The sequence below is a fragment of the Quercus lobata genome, chromosome 6 (assembly GCF_001633185.2).
Source record: "Quercus lobata isolate SW786 chromosome 6, ValleyOak3.0 Primary Assembly, whole genome shotgun sequence".
In the NCBI taxonomy this organism is placed as follows: domain Eukaryota; kingdom Viridiplantae; phylum Streptophyta; class Magnoliopsida; order Fagales; family Fagaceae; genus Quercus; species Quercus lobata.
The window spans coordinates 47,410,294-47,429,528 of record NC_044909.1 but is presented as its reverse complement, the minus strand read 5'-3'; the positions used below and the strand labels follow the sequence as shown (position 1 = coordinate 47,429,528).

Here is a 19,235-nt window from a genome sequence, read left to right as displayed (position 1 = left end):
GTTTTTGTCGGCAACACAATAGTGTCACTCTGAATTTATGTGTAATCTTTTTACTACTGCAGGTTTTTTCAAAACTCATTTAGACATGTGAGTCATGTGACCGTTAATTCTTTGCATCATCAACTACATATTTTGATTTTTAAACTTTTTGGCAGCAATTATGTAATACAATAATTGGTTCCGTTTTTTAAAGCTTTGCGTGGCAAAATGTTTCAAATAATATTCTCTCGTGCCTTAATTCAAAAGACTATAAAACTTTTCACACTTCGTTGTCAAAATTTGCACTCACCCAAAAGAAGAAATATCAATAAAAATTCTAAGAAACATTCTTTGACCAAAACTAATTTCAAGAAACAACTAAACTAAAAGATTAAAGACATACCAGCACGTAAAGAAATTTATACGATAGTAGATTATGTCACTTATTCACGGCACGGACCCAGGTGGGCCCCAACTCGAGCCCCCAGGTCCAAAATATTTTTTTGTTTTAGTTATTATATATGTTATTTTTATAGTTAGGCTCCTTTCAAAATCATAGCCCTTTTTTCTCTATTAGTTTAGCTAGTCTCACCTAAATATCAACTATTCAACTTAAGAATTTAACAAAAACAATAAAAATATTCAGATGATTGTATTTTAGCAAAAAAAAAAAAAAACTATTTTACCACCAAAGAACCAAAAAATATAATATTTTATTAAGATTATATCTCTTCTTTCAATTAAAAAACTCAAATTCTCTCTCTTCTTTTATTATTTTAATAAGTTGTTTATATTATTTGAAATGAAGCGATTAAAAATAAACATTTAATATTGGGTGTATTGTAAAGTGAGGTAGTAAAATAGATAAAATACATTTCTGAGTGCTAAAAACTAAAATTTTTAGCACTACCATTGTAAATGCTCTAACTTAAAAAAAAAAAAAAATCCTAACTAGTCTAGTATTAAAAAAAACATTATTTTATTTTTGTTTTTATTTTTGTTGGTAAATAATTGCTTCTTAACGTATTTCGAAACAATGATTTTAAGTATTTATAATTTTTAAATACTATATGGATGCCTATTTGAAATTTTTTTTCTTTATACTCCAGCTCCTCTAGCTTAAAATCTTAAGTTCGTCCTTGCTTGTTCACTATTTGTCCACAAATCTACTAAAAAACCTTTACCTGTTTAAAATTATTTAGTTAGTTTAATAAATATATATTTTTATCATAGATTGACTAAAAAATTTTAAACAAGTGTAGTTCCTTTAATGAAATGGTAAACAAGTGACGTAGTCTAGTTTACTGCTAGAACTTTTTTCGGTCACGTGCAAGAAAGAAAAAAAAAGAAAAAAAAGAAAAACCACACAGTAACACACACGCGACAAAATAGTACTAGCAATTGGGACCTTTTCGCTAGTAGTAAAATCAGACGACAAAAAATCGCACATCATTCATTCATTCACTTACTCACTCCATTCATTCCCTCTCTCTCTTTCTCTCTCCATTTTTAATAATTATGCTAATCGTCATGACTACCATCACCAAGCCCACCTGAAATTCCATTTTTGCCCTCTACCACCACCACCAACACCGACCGTTTCATCCTTTACGGGTCCAAAACCACCACCGCCACCGCCGCCGTCGCGAAATCTATGTATAGCAAAATCACAATCCTAGGGTTTCTCTGTTCTGGATTGATTCTCGGCGCCGGATAAGGCCAATGCTGGTCTCCGGAATCTTAGGGTTTGAGATCGTGCTCTTAACCCTAATCTTCTTTGTCGGTGTGCTGATTCGCCACAAGTGGAAGGATGCGGAAGCGAAGAAGGAGGAGATCATGAGGCTTGTGGCTATGGCCTCCGAAGAGGCCGCCATGGCCGAGGTCCAAGCTACTGTTCAGTACGGACCCGTTTCAGTCGTAGGGCAATACCAGTGTGCTGTGTGCTATAGTCCCACCACTATGCGCTGCTCTCAGTGCAAGCTCGCTAGATACTGGTTCGTACTTTTGGAATTTTTGTTGTTAATTTTGGTAATTTGTGTTTGGTTGCTTGTATTGTACTCTTTTCACATTCCTTACTTTGATTGTTGAAGTGATTGAAAGGCAATGAAAGATTAGAACTTTAGGAAATGCTATGATTTTAGTAATGGAATCCTGTTTGTTGCATTATTTGACAAAGAATCTCTTCATTTTGAGATGGGTGTGGGTGATATTACCATTTAGGGATGGGACAAATACAATGCATACTGTCTAAGAAGTTAATTTGTTAGCAGTCTAGAGGGATAATATTCGTGAAGACATTGAATTACCGGTGCACATCGAGCATTCTTTACATGGGTTTAGAAATTCCTCGTCCAACCTTGTTTGTTATTGTGGGTTAGAAATGTGTTTCATTTGGGGTGAGCTTGAGGCTTATGCTTATGAGCTCCAGCCACTTATCTAATTACTGTGGTCATGATGGAATCAAGTTTTGTGATTGATGGTGCCGTTAAACTATCCTCTTCTTCAATCGGACTCGCAGTCTGTGTGATGAGGTGTTTGTTATTAATTTTTTTTAGTACTTTTCAAAAGAGGACAGAATTGTAGTAAGGGTAAATCATTAAGTACAGTCAAACTCATTTTGGGTATAAAGCTGTACCCAATGTTCTAGCTATATGTTAAGTCCACGCATTGTCACAAATCACATACAAGTACAATCAAGTGCACTAGTGTCTTATACCTATCAAAAAAAAAAGTTGCAGTAGTGTTTTACATAATATTCTGGTAGACACGAATCAGATACAAGTAGAATCAAGTGCACTAGTGTTTTTGATAATATTCTGGTGGATGCGTATGTTGAGGATGTAGCATTTACTATCCGAAAGGTCTATTTCATTTAGGAGTGTGAGATTGAAAACCAGCAAGAATTTAGGTACTTTCCTTGTGCTGTAATATTAGGTCAAATAACTCACTTGGGCTTTCTGAGGATGTATTTTCTTGACTATTGGAGATCCTCAGAACTTTGCTATCAACCCAAACCTAAGATTAGTGAAGACGGAGGGATGTCTTTTGTTGATGCATTTCTCTATCTTAGATTAACATTGTTTGGTAACTATTCTTACTCCTTAGATCATATTTCCACGTGGTCTTAGCATCTTTTTGTGCATTTGGAAGGAGAGTAGAGGGTATGAGGGAGAAGGAGAAGAGAGGGGAGAGTAGGGTTGTCCTTTCCTCTTGTTTGGATGTTTTAAAAATTAAGTTGGGGGGGGGGGGGATAGATATCCGCCTTTGTTTGAAGAAATGAAAAGACATCATATAAATTGACAGTCATACCTCTCTTTTTTATCCCCCTTTGTTTGAAGAAATGAAAAGACATCATATAAATTGACAATCATACCTCTCTTTTTTGTTCAATTTAATGAAATAGTTATAAATGGACAAAATAAAAATTTAATACAAGTGGAATCCCTCCCCTTCCAAACTCCCTCAACTTGGGGGAATTAAAAATGAGTGGTTTGGAGGGGTAAGAATGCCCCCAACTCTTTCCCCCTCCCTTTAAAAAACATCCAAGGTAAATTAAACCCCTTCATCTCCTTTCCCTCTATCCTTTCCTCCCCATCCATCCAAACATACTGTGTAATATACATTGTTGCTATGGAAACTGGAAACTTTAGCAGATTAAATTGGGCAGAATAAACTATTGATATTCCTGGGCCAAGATAGTCGGCAATGCCTCCTTATATTTTGGTTGGTCAATCTAATTTTATCACCGTACCAAACTAAAACAGTATAGAGTCGTAATTACATGCTTTCTTTCTTCAGAGAGCAGATGCTATTGTATTAATTGATTAATTTGATTTGCTTTGTGATTTATTTACCCACAATCAAATTTATATACTTTCTTGTTGCTTTTCTGTGATGCATGGGCTTTTGACAGTTGAGCGAAAAAGTTTACAAAGAGAAATGTGATGATATTGCTTAACTAAAAGTAATATCATCATGCATTCTTTGATGATGATATTGGATTTTGTTTTGGTGAATTTCTTCTGTCATTTCCATTTGAGCTGTTAGATGAATATTGATTATAATTAAATTCTTTGGTAATCTGGTTGTTTGATTATGCTTGATTACATTAGTGTTTTCCAAGGAATTGTGTTTGTGAACCAGCGTCTGTGGTTGTAAAGTTGTTTCTATATTCTTTTAGGGGATATTATTATTAAGGAAAATGAGTTTTATCTATTTACTTGGTTTAATGTTTATGTTTTTTGTCTTTTGTCTTTTTTTTTTTTTTTTTGGGTGTTGGGGAGGGGGGTCTTGGTTGTCTGGTAGGTGGGGTATAATTGTCAGCCCGAGGGAAACTATTATCTTTTTTTGACTTGTCAGACACATGCATGCGCGCACACACACACACACACATAAAATGATATGTAGTGGAAGTATGTTCTTGCAGAAGTTTTTCTTCTTTAATTTAAACTTAACAATGTTGTGATGGTTAGCATGGATCATTCAAACTGCTCAGATGGATCTCTATTCTTCTAAGATTTGTTAGCTACACATCACTGGCTCTTAAACTTTTCAATTGTATGGTGTAACTGTGGAATTTTAAAAAATAGCTCTATGTCAGGCTTTTGTGATCTCTTACTGTATGTTTCACTATTTGATTTTGGTTGTCTACTGGCTGTAAGTTTGTGTCTGTTATGATTATTATTATTATTATTATTTTGCCCCCTTGGGTACTGCTAGGATAGTTATTCACTTTCAAATTTGCCTATTTTTTTGGTTGTAGTTCTGGCAAGTGCCAGATTTTGCACTGGAGACAAGGTCACAAAGATGAATGTTGTCCTCCAATTGCCACCATACCGTTTGAAGAGGAAGGTGACTTTGATGGGAAATCAATATTGGAAAAACAGTCTGAAATTAATGGTAATAATTTTGGTATAGAAGAAGAAACTGAAATTTTTTCTGACGCTTCACTAATGATGGATGATGTTAATATTCTATGGTCTTCTGCAGATACCAAAGGACCACATTCTGGTTTCGCGTCTCCTAGTGCTTCATTGTCTGCTGGCTCCTCTCCATCTCGTGCTGGAAGTAAACGATCTATAGATTCCAGTCAGGTCATTAGGTCTGGCACTAATGATGAATTAGAGAAACCTCTTTCTGATGATGTTGCCACTGATATGGTTGGTACAACTGTTAGTTCTAATGAGATGGAACTAACTAAGGTGCTATCCACACGGTCTACTAATGTGGTAAATTATGTAGATAGTATTTCTTGTGCAAGTAAATCAAGTAAGAAGATATCTGGTCATATTGATGAAAGCGCTGACTTCAAATCACATTTTTCTAAGCCTGCTCCAGTTATAACTAATGATGTTAAGCCAAAAAATTTTGGCAATAGTAAGCCCACCACAGGATCCACTTCGGCTGGAAAATTAGCTGCAGATGCTTCTAAATTTAGGTGCTCACCATCGGGGTCGGATTCTGTAGCTGATGATGGGAAAGATGATTCTGAATTATTTAAGCGTAAAGAAGTGAAGTCTTTGTCTTCTAATGCTCCTAATGATCGTCCATCTTCAGCCATTGGAGGACAGTCAATTTCCCATCCCAAGTCTGCAAAAATTGAAGCTTATCATGCCTTACCTGCAAAAGTTGGTAGCATCCCAAGCTTGCCACAGAATGTTCGTAATGGCTTGAAAACATCTGTGCGAAAAGTTGTACAGCAGTTTAAAGCCTCCAAAGAGTCAAAGCCTAATCTTTTAGATCATGGCAACGAGATTGGTGGAAAGAACAATTGCAAGGTGGTTACAAAAATGATTTATTTATTCTTGATAGGATAATTGGTTTTTGCAAACAGTTTGGGAAATTTCCCTTAATCCAGTATATGGAAAGTCAAATGACTCCCCATGTATTTTAATTACATGACTCATTGAATCATTCAGGAAATCATATGATTATTAAATAGGTCATGTGATTAAAAGTAAACATGGATAATCATTTTGATCACCCCATGGTGGGACTCATGACTATCTGTCCTTTGATAGCTGCCTCAATATTTTCTGTGTTATTACTTGTATTGATTATTTTCCAAAAATTGGTTTTGTTTTGACAGATAGTCTTTCCATACGAACTTTTCACGAAACTTTACTGTGATGATAAGGTGGAACTACGTCCATTCGGCCTTACAAATTGTGGGAACAGGTAATAAACTTTACAGCTTTGGATTATAAGGCTGCTAAATTTATGTAGAAGAATAATATCTTTCTTGTATAATGTGTTATTATTATTATTGTTATTTTTTAAAATTCCATCCTATTTCCCCAATCACTTCATGTCTCCTTAATTTAAAATTTCATTGGTAAAAATAAATTACATGAAAAGAATACTGCGAGAATGACTCATGTGTCTGTAATATATGATGAACTAAGCTTATAATCTACTTCCTTATTATTGCCTTTAGGTTTCGTTTTGAAATCTTTATATAATTAACCATTTTATTTTTAATTTTATTGTATTGTTAGTATCATTTTAACAAAGGTCTACATTCTACTACCTTTTAGATATAGATAGTAGAGTTTAAACTGGAGAGATTGCCTATAAGGCAATGATAATACTTGGATACTCTCACCTACAACAGTACTGTTTTGTCTTTTGATGTCCTCATGTTCTCTCTTTTCTTTTTCTCCTTTTTTAAAATTCTCATCAATTTGCTTAGTAAGGTATATTACTTTCCTTGGGGAAATTTTTTATATAGCTCAGAGTTAAAATGGGTAAGAGGCAGGGGTGACTTTTATGTATCTCTAGGAGGCTGGGCATCTGGGAAGCACAGGTGTGGCTTTAGGGCCACTGCACCTGCACCTGACTTGCGTCGATGTGCTGATCTGCCACTTTTTTTTTTTTTTTTTTGGTTCTCAGATTGATTTGGGTTGATTCGCGCTGATTTGGGCCGATTTGGGCTGAAACTGGCCGAAATCCGCCGAAACTGGCTAAGAAACTACCTGAAACACATGTTAAAAAAATAAAAATAAAAATAAACTTGAGTTGATTTCTTATTTAGTTATTATCTTATTAAATATTTGTCAAATTATTTATAGGTTAAATAACTTAAATTGAAATTACTGAATTATTTGTAGTTATTATTGCACTTAAATTGGTATATGTTTACCATTATATGAAATTATATTTAATAATTTGTAAATAAAAATATATTTAATAATATATTAAAAAATGTATCCTGCTGCACCCGCACCTTACTTTTTCAAAAATTGCTGAGTCGCCGCACCGCCCCTGCACCCAAACCCGAATCTGCACCCATGCTTCCTAGCTGGGCATAAGCCTCAAAGCCTAAATTGTAATTATCATAATTTTGCCCAAAGCTATAGATAGTAAGTATGTTTTGGCTGTATGCTCCCTCTATACTTAGGTGACACCTTTCTTCTTTTTATAATATATTTTTTATTACTTATAAAAAAAAGGTAAGTATGTTATGGCTACAATTGAACAGCAGTTATATATACGTAAAGATACTAGCTAAAAAAAGGGGTAAAGAAGAGTTGTCATCTAATTACCCATATCCATATTCTCTCACTTCTGCTTCCGCTGCTAGTGCTGTTCTTTCTGCCTCTTCTCAGTGTGGAGTTTTATGCTGTCGTTTTCTATTCCATGCAATGTATAATAAGAACACAGAAACATCCTTTGCTTCTTTCTCTCTCTGAATATCTGTGCTGTTACTTCTGAAAGCATTTTATTTTTATTCATTAATACTTTTTCTAACTATAAACTTTTCTTTTTTGCAGCTGTTATGCTAATGCTGTGCTCCAATGCTTGGCATATACTCGGCCTCTTACTACTTATCTTCTTCAAGGGCTTCATTCTAAATCATGCAAGTTTCTCTTCATGATCTACTGTGGGCTTATGACTTGTTCAATTATTAGGACTTTGTAGTTATCAAAAAAAACTATTAGGATAATGTGCATAATGTCTCTCTCATTATACAATGTTTGTCTCTTTCCCAGGCCGAAAGAAGGGATGGTGTTTTATTTGTGAGTTTGAATGTCTAATTCAGAAGGCAAAAGAAGGCTATTCCCCGTTGTCTCCCATTGGGATACTATCCAAAATACATAAAATTGGAAGTCATCTTGGACATGGGAGGGAAGAAGATGCCCATGAATTTTTGAGGTTAGCCAAGTTAAAAACTTGACCAGTTGTATTTATAAATTTTAATGTGAGAGTCTATCTTTTTTTCCTTTTTTCTGCTCCTCAAATGCGTACCACATGATCAGTTACTAAGATGACAGGTATGCTGTTGATACAATGCAATCTGTCTGCCTTAAGGGAGCTGGGGCTGAGGGTCCAGTGGCACAAGAAACAACTTTAGTTGGCCTGACTTTTGGGGGTTACCTTCGATCTAAGGTTCTTCCTTATTTTGATATTTCACATAGGCTCATGCACTTAAATAATTGATTGTCTTCTTACTATAGTACAAGTCATTCTGGTGTTGGTAATAATTCCTGTTTTGAACTGCCATGACTGGGATTCTCAGATAAAGTGCATGAAGTGCTTTGCCAAATCTGAGCAATATGAGCGGATGATGGATCTTACTGTTGAGATAGATGGGGACATTGGAACTCTTGAAGAGGCTCTTGCTCAATTTACAGCTACTGAAATCTTGGACCGAGAGAACAAGTACTATTGCGGCAGGTTGGTTCATGTGCGCGCATTTGGATCAAATGCTCATAATGCTCACTTTTATTTTAACAAGAAAAGTCCTGTAGTGTCTTCTGCTCAGTTTATCTTTGTACTGATTATGCTTTCACACACTGATTAGAGTACTTATTTTTCCTGTAACAAGAGAACTCCTGTATTGCCTTATTTGCCTTGTTAGACCTTTTATCGCCATTCCCAACACCAATATTGTGGTCTGCAACTGTGGTTTATTTTCTCCCTTTTCTTTTGGTTTCTTCTTTGGTTGGAGGTTGAAGATGTTGGAGTGAGGAAGTTGGTTTTTTTTTGCTAGATGGTCAGGCACATTATTTTATTTTCTATGGCCAACACCTTTGTTTGAGTTTTTGTTTTCCAGGTAGTTTAGAAGCTTTTATGGAGACTTATAAAATGTTTTTATAGGATGCCAATGAGCTCTAGCTGAGATAACACCTCCTCACTTTGTAAGAGCAAGGTGGAGGGTTAGGTTGTTGGTTCAGACCTCATGTGATTGTTATCCTCTCTCTCTCTTTCTTTTTCTTTTTGGGGTGTGGGTGGGGTGGGGTAATTACACTGTTAGAACATCATATTAAGTTTTGAACTTGAGACCAATAACTAGAACAAACTGAGCCAAACTTGTTCGTTATGGTTTCTGTAATTTAATCTATGTCACACTTTTTAGCAATTGATTATGAGTTGTGAAGAGTGAAGCTTAGATTTATGTCAATAATTTGAACCATCTTTGTAACTTAGTTTTAAAATATTTTTTCTTTTCTCTATTTTCTGGTTGAATCCTCTGATTATGTGCATTAATTTTATTTATAAGTTTGATCATTTGACTTCTTTTTACTGGTTTAATCTAGATGTAAATCTTATGAGAGGGCCAAAAAGAAGTTGACAATATTGGAGGCGCCAAATATTTTAACGATTGTGTTGAAGCGATTTCGAGTAAGTTTGTGATTATTAATTTCTTTTTGGTACTTCATGCTATTTTTAGTTCTAATGTTTTTTCTTCAATCCCTTGCAGTCTGGTAACTTTGAGAAGTTAAACAAATCAATTCAGTTTCCTGAGGTCCTCAACATGGCCCCGTATATAAGTGGAATAAATGATAATTCTCCTTTGTACAGTCTTTATGCAGTAGTGGTTCATTTGGATATCATGGATGCTGCATATTCGGGTCACTATGTGTGTTATGTAAAGAATTTCAATGGGGAGTGGTTCAGGATAGATGATAGCACAGTAAGTTCTCTGTCTATTTTTAGTATCAATACATATATTATCAAGTTGGGTTCCTGACTTTTTCTTTTATATATGCTTCTTCTTTGAATCTCTCTCTTCTTTTGGGTTCGGCGAAATGAGGGACCTTAAGTTCTATTGAACCGAGGGGTTTTCAGAGCTTTCTGGATTTTAACTGCCAAAATCTGTTTGCATCTCAGATGAAAGAGGCAATCTATCATTATGTTCTGTATTGAAATCTTTGTTGCTGATGTTCATTCCATAACGTACGAATATGCTTACATTTTTCCATCTTGTGGATCATTCTTTTGGATGAGAACTTCATAGACAGTTGTGTCTGTGGGTAATTGTGATTTTATGGGTGCTTTAGTTAATGCATGTATTCTTGATTATAATATCTAATGCTAGATGATATTTAGAATGACTGGCTTGAGTTCTATTCTTAATTTTAGACCGATTGGGCACCATTTTTTTATGTAGGTGGAACCTGTGGAATTGGAGAGGGTCTTGTTAGAGGGGGCGTACATGCTTCTCTACGCTAGGTAACATGTCTGTGGAGCACAACTTGAATATTTTTATTTTTTATTTTTCTTTCAGAATAGACATCATTTTCAAAATGTTACACTATTATTTTATTACTAGGCGCTATCCACGAGTGTGTAAAGGCAGAAGTTTAAAGACACAGTCGGTAACACATCAGAAGCCTGCGAGACACAACAATCAATCATTCCAACCAGACGATTGGAGAATCCATTCGATGCAAAGAATTTCTGCTATTGATTCATCGAGCGAGAGTTCCTCCCTTTTCAGCTGCTCAGACGCAAGCTCTTGCAGCACAGCAAGCATCAAAGACTCTGCCAGCACAGGAGACTTGTCTGATTACATATTTGGTGAAGTGGGACCCAGTTGGTATAACAACTATGGGCTCTCATCAGACTCGGTTCCATCTTCCTCCTATGAAGACTTCGATGCAGATCCAGAAGTGGACAATTACGATTGGAGGCAAGCATCCCGACGGAACGGCTTGAATGGGGATGGAAACTCTGCAATTTTGTATACTGACACAACTAGACACCGTAGAAAGTCTTGCAGCCAGTTAGGTTGTAGTAGTACTAGTAGGGACACTGACTTTGGGCAATTTGCCTTTGCTAACCCTTCTGTTGTAAATTCTGGTGTACCATTGAGAAGAGCAAGTGGTGATAGATCAGCTCAAACGTTTTATTGAGGTTTGAGTTGTGAGATGAAAGTAAGCGTTGTCATTTATGTTATTAAGGAAAAAAAAAATATCAATCATTAATTCTTAGCTCCCCATTCCCTGTTCTCCAAGTCTTTGATCTTTACTTTTTCTTTCTCTCTCTGTATATATATATTTACCTTTTTTTTTGGCTTGAATTTTTAATTTGTCAGGTCTCCTCTTACAAGAGAGGTGGGATAATTTACTTAAAAATATTTTTCTTGAATCATAACTTATCATATTAACAAATATCTACTGTGAAATTTTTTTTTTGAAAAATAGGATTAAGAATGAGAGGTATGTAATTATATATGGGAAAAAAGAAACAATACGGAAAAGATAGAGGGAAAAAGAATAAAAAAAATAAAAATTTGTGAAACTGGTGGGTCGTCAAGTAAGTCATTTTTGTAGCCGATAATAAATAATAATCAAACCCAAATACAAATACAAATACAAATACAAAGAAAAGAAGTGAGAAAACAGAAACAAATGCCACTACTATCAATTTCATCAATAACAGCACCCAGTTATTATTACCAGTACCAGAAGTTAAACCACCGTATCTCCGCCTCACTGGTGGCTCTGGTCGGAGCAAAGAGAGCGATGGTGACTGCGAGCAGTAGTAGCAAGGGTGCAGGTGCGTTCACGACCATCAAAGAGAGAGTAAGCTTCGAGAAGGAAATAAAGAAGAGCAAATTCATCGCCATCGCTGGCCCTATCTCCGACGAGCAATCCGCCTTCTCTTTCCTTTCCCAGGTTCTCCTTTCCTTTCCTTCCAACCCATTTTGACCAATTGCCCAGTTATAATAATAACAATAACATTACTTTACTGGTATGGTAATGGTATGCCGCGATTCCTATGTTGCTTCTTTTCTAATACTACCACCTTTGATTCATTTATGATGATGCTCTTTATTACTCATCTTTTTGAATGCTTCATAGAATAAGCTTGAATATTTTGATTGATTTTTAGGTCCGAGATCCTCGTGCTACTCACAACTGCTGGGCGTACAAGGTACTACATTATTTTATCATATGCAATTTACTTTGCTAATAATAATAAGCCTAATTGGGTTAAGCTTCTCAGAACAATAACAACAACGACAAACACGTCTTCGCTTCAAAAAAAAAAAAAAAAACTAAGCCTTTGTCTCAAATTTTTGGTGGTTGGCTATGGATCCTTAACAGTTTACCTTGTCTTGTTACCTTATAGTATTTTGTAGGAGGAAGGCAGTTTGATAGTGAAATCTTTTATTTTTCACTTTCACATGAGTGATCCCTCCTCACCCTGTGGGTTTATAAACTTGTTCGTGTTCTTTCTAGTGCAAACTTGTGGGGGCCTTGATGAGGGTTTCAGCCCTCAACATTAGACTTATAGTTTTTATGTCCTCAGAATGAGTGTGGAAGCATCGTTCAAAGTCGGAAAAAATTGGGAGGAATAAGTTCAAGCTTTATTTGATAAGTTTCTATGGCCACACTTTTTTTTTTTTTTTTTGATAAATAAATAATACTTCATTGAGTAAAAGAAAGATAATACAAGGAACCAAAGCACACAGGCAGTATGCTAAAGACAGCAGCAATAAAAACTACAATGCATGAAAATTACAATAATCAATCAAATCAACCAGAGAAACAAAAGTGAAAACACCTGAAGCATTTGTCCACTCAAATAAGGTGTGGAAAAAAGATAGCTTCAAGTCACGGGTTGATCTCTCACTTCCTTCAAAAGAACAAGCATTCCTTTCTCGCCAAATACCCTGCATAAGACAATGAGGGATCGTAGTCATAGCCCAGATTACCACAGATCTATGCCTGTTGAACTTACCAGGTATCTAGAAGTTCTTTAAACCCACTTGGCATCACCCACTGAACCCTGAATAATGAAAACACCATGTTCCACAACTCTCTAGCTATAGGGTAATGCATAAGTGAATGATCAATAGTCTCCCCATCTCTCCTGCACATGCAACACCAGTCAACCACAACAACTCTACGCCTCAAATTATCAGTAGTTAAAATCCTCCCCAAGGCAGCTGTCCAAAGGAAGAAACTAACCTTTGTTGGAAATTTACCAAACGGTTTTCCAAGGGAAAGAGAGTTGGGTAGTAGACTCCCTAACAATTTCCTATTCAGACCTTTGATTTTTCTGGAATCTAAACAGCATAGACTTCCATGCAGAAGATGATGGGAGTCCATTAAAGAAGGTCGTCTTTGACATGGTTTTCTCAATTTAGTTCCATGTTGTTCTCTTCTGCACCTCAGGTTGGAGATCAATATCGGTCTAATGATGATGGTGAACCGTCAGGTACAGCTGGCAAGCCAATACATTCTGCTATTCTTTCTTCCGAAATAGATAGAGTTATGGTGGTTGTGATCAGGTAAGCATTTCCATGACTTTTTCCCGAGTACATATTGTTATGTTGAGTTCTCATGTGTGGATTCTCAGCTTCAAATTAGTTGTGTTATATACAAAAGCTTAGGTTGGTTATATTTTGTTGCACATCTTGTTTTTGCTCCTTCAATTAAATACCAGGTATTTTGGAGGCATCAAACTAGGCACTGGAGGATTGGTCAGGGCCTATGGAGGAGTTACATCAGAGTGCCTAAGAAATGCCCCAACTTGTGTTGTGAAATCTAAGGTATTGGATTTCTTTTGGGGTTTTTTTGCGTCTTTACTTATGAGTTATGATTGCCGCTGCATGCTGTTCCACTTAATTAAAAAAGTATGTGAAGATAATTACATATATGTCATGGAAATTTGTTAGTTAATTTTGAGGCTATTTATCATTGGGAAAGGAAATTTCTTCAGATAAATAATTGGAATGAATATGATTGCAGGTTCCAATGGGTGTGGAGGTTCCATTTGATCTTTTGGGCATTCTATACCATCAGGTGATCTGAGATCATATTACTTAGTTTTCTATGCCGTCGCATGGTTTGAATTATGTATATGACAAAACTGATCTGGAAAGAAAAGGTTTCTCTTTGCTTCTTTTAAGGACATTTTTGGTTGCTATTGATCTTCATGATAAGTCTCCGTCAATGAAATAGTTATACCTTGAAAAAATGTTAGCAGAACATTTTGATAATATCTCTGTTACTCCGAGTTCTTTTGACTGCCCTCCTTCTTCTATCTCTTTTCTTATTTTACCATCTATTATGACCGGGATAATTGAAAGATAACTTAGTTGATTCGAGGTGACTAACTTCATGAACTTTAGAGGGAGAATATACTTTTTGGGTTATCTTCTGCTTGCTTCATTCATATTCCTCTACGTACATAAATACTAATGAGGAGATAGCCTTATCACAACCACCTCCCAAAACATAGGATCCAAATCCTATTTGAATTTAAATACAATGCAACTCCTGTTTAAATTTAAATACAATTTGAAATGAATGCAATGCTAATCCGCTAATCTCCTGCATGATTTTATTTGAATTCAACTTAAGAACTTTATTTTAACCTGAACCGATCCTTGTCTTGTGTTGTTTGAATTCTGGACATAACATTCACTGTTACAAACCATGTGATTATGAACTCTTAGAACGGAAGTTTTGCTAGATTACCTTCTCTAATATGAGCCACCATTATGATCACATTTTTCTTTCAAGCTTGTCTAACAAGGAGGACTGTTGACGTGGGTTCAATTTGTGGCTTGAATTGCCACTGAAGCCCACGAGGCCCATTGCTTGTAAGTCGGTCAAGTATGACCGAATACAACTAGGAATGTAAGTCCTAGTGTTGCCGACCTATGACATATATATAATATATATATATTAGGTTTGTGTTCTACGGAATAGAGAGATCAAGAATTCTATTAACCTAGTAAGTGCAGCCGCATAAGAGAAAATAGAGAAAAAGAGAGGCAGTCAGCTTCTATTCTTATTGTTTCTATGAGAGAGTGCTAGGGTGTAATTGGGATTTGGGTTTTTTGAGAGTGTTCTTGTGCACTATTGTATCTCCCTATTTTTATAGTGAAATTTCTCCGTCGTCGTTGTGGAGGTAGGCAGTTTGCCGAACCACGTAAATTGGTGAATTGATGTTGATAAAATTCTTTTGAGTTAAGGCATAAGTACATTTATGTACTTAAATCTGTTAAAAGGAACAGATGTAAAATGCTATGGTAAATGAAGTCCTTTATTATTATTTATTTATTTATTTTTTGTGGTAAGTATCAGATGCTTTTTTTTTGGTTGTTGATAAGTTATCAGATGCTTTTCCTTGGTGAAACCTTTTTTTTTTGGTATGGCAATATATGGCATAAATGGAGAGTAGAGACCTTGCATCTTTGAAAAGTTAAACTTAATGTTTGCGTACTCATATCTTGTGCTTGGTATTTACAGTTACAATCTTTTCAAATTGAAGACATCAAACAGGATTATGATACTGGTAAAGATGGCATCAGCATGGTCACTTTCAAAGTTGATTTTGACCGGGCTGAGAAGTTGGAGGAGGCTGTCAAAGCCAATTGTAGCCGAGATTTGGTGTTTTATAAACACTGAGAGACTTGGCCATGTCTTATATGTGGGTGTGGACATTGTGAACATTATTGAACCTGTCATCAAGGCAGCACTTTCAGGAGCTGGTATGTTCAACCCTTTTTCTCCTGCCTTGCTCCAATGATGTGCAAAATATGTCAGCAGATTTGCAGATAAGCCTGCCATTGGTTAATTTATTGTTTGAGGGAAATTCATAGAAGAATTAATTACAGGTAGATGTTTAAGATAAATTTTGAATTATTATTGAGAGGTGGTGGCGATCTGAAAATTTAAGAACTGTATATATGATCATCATTTCATACAGATACCCTGTTGCTAATTTTACTGACGTTGTAAATTTGTTTACTCTGTGCACTGTGCTGATCTTTATGCTGTTCAGCACATTGGTGCCTTCCTACATCTGTGAAAGGAATTATAAAGTAAAAAGACAGCGGAGAAACCTCACTTTTAAGTTGATTTATGATTTGAATTAGTATTCTCTGTAACCTGAGATTGGTTGACCAATTTGTACTTCTTTATTTTTTTTCCTATGTCATTTTCAATGTGAGGAACGCTATATTTTGAATGTTTGTTTTAATATTATCTATTAGTAGCTTAATGTTTGATTTAATTAATGAATAATTTCCATAAAAAAAGCAAATTTTAGCATGTTGGCTCATTGCATTGTAGGAAGGATAGAAGCATGATCCTGAGTTTGGTTGAATTTAGAGCTGGTTTTATAGTTTGTACTAAATAATGTCTCCCCCACCCCCATGATCATGTTCTGTGGCTACCATAGGTAATTACCGTTATTTTTGGTATCTTCGATTTTTTTTTGGGGGGGGGGGGGGTGTGGTGGTGGGGAGGGGAGAACCCTCAGGGAGAAGGGGTGGGGGTGGGGGTCTTTGCTCATTTGTTTTGTTTAATTTTGTATTTTGTGGCCTTCATAATTTTAAGTTTGGGAAGTTAAAAAGTCAACATTTTGAGTAAAATAAGCAACTTATCTAATATTTTGAGGACTAGATGACAATATCATAAGTGATTCGGTTATTTATTTTAGGTAGGGGGAAAGTGAAATATGACTCTTTACAGTCTCTACCAAGTATACTTAGGCTAACTTGAGACATTCTAGATAGTAGCAACAAGCCAGGATCAAAAGACTCTGTATGGCTGCCACATTCAAGGGTCATTTATTTATTGTTGGAGGAAAGGCAGAACCGTAGCATCAAAAGGGCTAGTTTTCAGTTTGATGGGGGGTGTGATGAGGCATGAATAATCGGTGGTTCAGATCAACCTCTGCCAAATTTTTTTTAGTCTTATGGAGGAGATTGAAGCACCATTGGGAAAGTTGTTTTTGATGGAATGAAGGGGATTTGAGGCATGTTTGGCAAAGATGGACTTGCAGAAAGTGGGTGTTGGTTGCTTGGAAGTGGCAGCCATGTGGACTTTGGTGGAGTTGATTCTAATTGAATTGGGAGCATAGGTATGTGGTTGATTTTTTTTTTTTTTTTTTTTTTTGCTTACATCAGGTAGGGTAGGGGGGATTTGAACACACACTCTTATCCTTAGGAGAATTGGGTAATGCCATTGAGGTACAAGATTCTTGGTGGATATGTGGTAGGTTAGCAACTGTGTCAATGTGTATTTAGGCACTGTTGGCTGGGGCAGAAGTTGGTTGCTTGGTAAAAGTGACTTTGGATGAGTTGGGTGTGTTGGCAGTGTTGGGAACGGGATGGTAGGCAATTGTGGCAATGTGGTTTTTACCTGTGTTTGCTAAGAGGGTATTTGGGATGGGAGCTTGGCAATAGTGGCATCTTGGGGCTTTGGTAGAGAATATTGAGTCAGCATCCCTGGCAAAGGAAGCAACTGTAGACGTGCTGTGGTCGTGTCCAAAAGTTTTTCAAGCTGTTTAGGCTCGTATTAGTGCTTGAGAATGGCAATGCTATAACAATAAATCTATGACCACAACCCATCTCACACCTATTTTCACACCATTTCCACGTGTCATTACATCATCACTTTTGACCCCAAAAAACACTTTAATAATTAGTTCCTCATATATATATATATATATATATATATATATATATATTTTTTTTTTTTCTCTAACCTGACCGGACTCTCTCTCTCTGTGATGATGAGGAATAAATGTTAGTGAATGGGAGAAGAATGAGATGGGTTCACGGTGCTTGAGAATGGCAATGCTATAACAATAAATCTATGACCACAACCCATCTCACACCTATTTTCACACCATTTCCACGTGTCATTACATCATCACTTTTGACCCCAAAAAACACTTTAATAATTAGTTCCTCATATATATATATATATATATATATATATATATATATTTTTTTTTTTTCTCTAACCTGACCGGACTCTCTCTCTCTGTGATGATGAGGAATAAATGTTAGTGAATGGGACAAGAATGAGATGGGTTCCGTGAACCCATCTCATTCTTCTCCCATTCACTAACATTTATTCTTCATCATCATCAGAGAAAGAGAGAGATGGGTTCCGTGACCCATTAGAGAGCCCATCTCATTCTTCTCCCATTCACTAACATTTATTCTTCTTCTTCATCATCAGAGAGAGAGAGAGAGAGAGAGGCCCCTTTGGGGACGCATCCATAAAATATTAAATTTAGATAGGACCATATAACTGTAACAAATTACAAACCATAGGATCGTTTTTCCATTACTAAGATCGACAATAGAACAGCCTTTTGCAAGCTGATACGACTAACTAAAAAACAATAGAAGAGCCTTTTACAATTTGGTACAAGTAAAGAATGCATGAATCATGATGCATGAAAAATGAAGCCCTGTAAGACTAACAAATATATATGGACTTGCTAGAGTCTAGCCTGTAAACAAACTCAAATAAGAACCATGCAGGTTCTATTATTTACGAAGACTCCAAGGCATTGAACCATTAAAAAAACAAAAGGCTAGGCGAAAGATGAATATAAATGTCACGGGTCCAGCATTAGTGGCTCAATTTGAAGGGGGTGTAAAGAGGGAAAAAAGTGTTGGGATAGTGGTTGGGGTGGGCATTGGAGTAGATGGGAGCGGAGGTAATGTTGCCTAGGGAACCGTTGGGATGGTAGGCAAAGATGAAACTTGTGCACTTGGTAATGGCGGCAATGTGAACTAGTGGACATTTGGTTGGTTGGCAGTGTTGGTAACGGATCGGCAGATAATAATAGCAATGTGGCTTTTGGCAGATGTGAAAATTGGGTGCTAGGCAATGGTGGCAATGTGGGATTTGGCAGAGTTGGCGTGGTAGGCAACGTGGCTTTAGGTAGTGTTGGTATTGTCCGTAACGGAGGCAATGTTGCCTTGGGCAGAGAAAATTGTAGGCAGTGGCATTGTTGCGGGTGGAGCAGCTGGTGTGCCCAAAAGGTGACGAGCTGCTAGACTTATATTGGTGCTTGAGAGTGACGATGCTATCATTAAAGTGTTAGTATATGGGTTGTGCTTGTGTCTAGTGGCCAATTCCACTGGACACGTTGAGATGCGGACACATGTCCGTATCTTAACGTGTCCAGTGGAACTGGCCACTGGATAGAAGCCTTTCCCTTAGTATATAACAGTAATAGGTGATCACATCATAATATGATGC

The 19,235-nt window shown here is 36.3% G+C and overlaps 2 protein-coding genes across 3 annotated transcripts; both read left to right on the top strand.

Moving 5' to 3' along the window:
- Window positions 1–1,427: 1,427 nt before the first annotated feature.
- On the top strand, window positions 1,428–11,218 carry LOC115994658 (ubiquitin carboxyl-terminal hydrolase 17-like). Its single transcript, XM_031118873.1, has 12 exons — window positions 1,428–1,973; window positions 4,742–4,878; window positions 4,969–5,756; window positions 6,068–6,156; window positions 7,752–7,837; window positions 7,971–8,133; window positions 8,253–8,367; window positions 8,498–8,655; window positions 9,519–9,603; window positions 9,683–9,895; window positions 10,373–10,434; window positions 10,535–11,218. The coding sequence occupies exons 1-12, from the start codon at window positions 1,702–1,704 to the stop codon at window positions 11,115–11,117; spliced, it is 2,751 nt and encodes a 916-aa protein (XP_030974733.1). The 5' UTR covers window positions 1,428–1,701; the 3' UTR covers window positions 11,118–11,218.
- Window positions 11,219–11,522: 304 nt separating this feature from the next.
- On the top strand, window positions 11,523–16,175 carry LOC115993688 (IMPACT family member in pol 5'region). Of its 2 annotated transcripts, none has more exons than XM_031117639.1 (6): window positions 11,523–11,882; window positions 12,100–12,141; window positions 13,389–13,504; window positions 13,660–13,765; window positions 13,965–14,018; window positions 15,496–16,175. In XM_031117639.1, exons 1-6 carry the CDS (start codon window positions 11,616–11,618, stop codon window positions 15,751–15,753), a joined length of 843 nt encoding a protein of 280 aa, XP_030973499.1. In that variant the 5' UTR covers window positions 11,523–11,615; the 3' UTR covers window positions 15,754–16,175. The 2 variants fall into 2 exon arrangements, with proteins under 2 accessions (XP_030973499.1, XP_030973500.1); XM_031117640.1 differs by having other exon boundaries at window positions 11,533–11,882; window positions 15,474–15,717.
- Window positions 16,176–19,235: the final 3,060 nt, after the last annotated feature.

Excerpts from the sequence above, each read along its gene's own strand:
- LOC115994658 (XM_031118873.1), top strand. The coding sequence starts at position 1,702 with ATGCTGGTCTCCGGAATCTTAGGGTTTGAGATCGTGCTCTTAACCCTA. Across the intron at positions 5,757-6,067 it reads GTGGAAAGAACAATTGCAAG|ATAGTCTTTCCATACGAACT; the intron begins GTGGTTACAAAA and ends TTGTTTTGACAG. Across the intron at positions 8,656-9,518 it reads AACAAGTACTATTGCGGCAG|ATGTAAATCTTATGAGAGGG; the intron begins GTTGGTTCATGT and ends GGTTTAATCTAG.
- LOC115993688 (XM_031117639.1), top strand. The coding sequence starts at position 11,616 with ATGCCACTACTATCAATTTCATCAATAACAGCACCCAGTTATTATTAC. Across the intron at positions 12,142-13,388 it reads ACAACTGCTGGGCGTACAAG|GTTGGAGATCAATATCGGTC; the intron begins GTACTACATTAT and ends TCTGCACCTCAG. Across the intron at positions 14,019-15,495 it reads TGGGCATTCTATACCATCAG|ACATCAAACAGGATTATGAT; the intron begins GTGATCTGAGAT and ends TTCAAATTGAAG.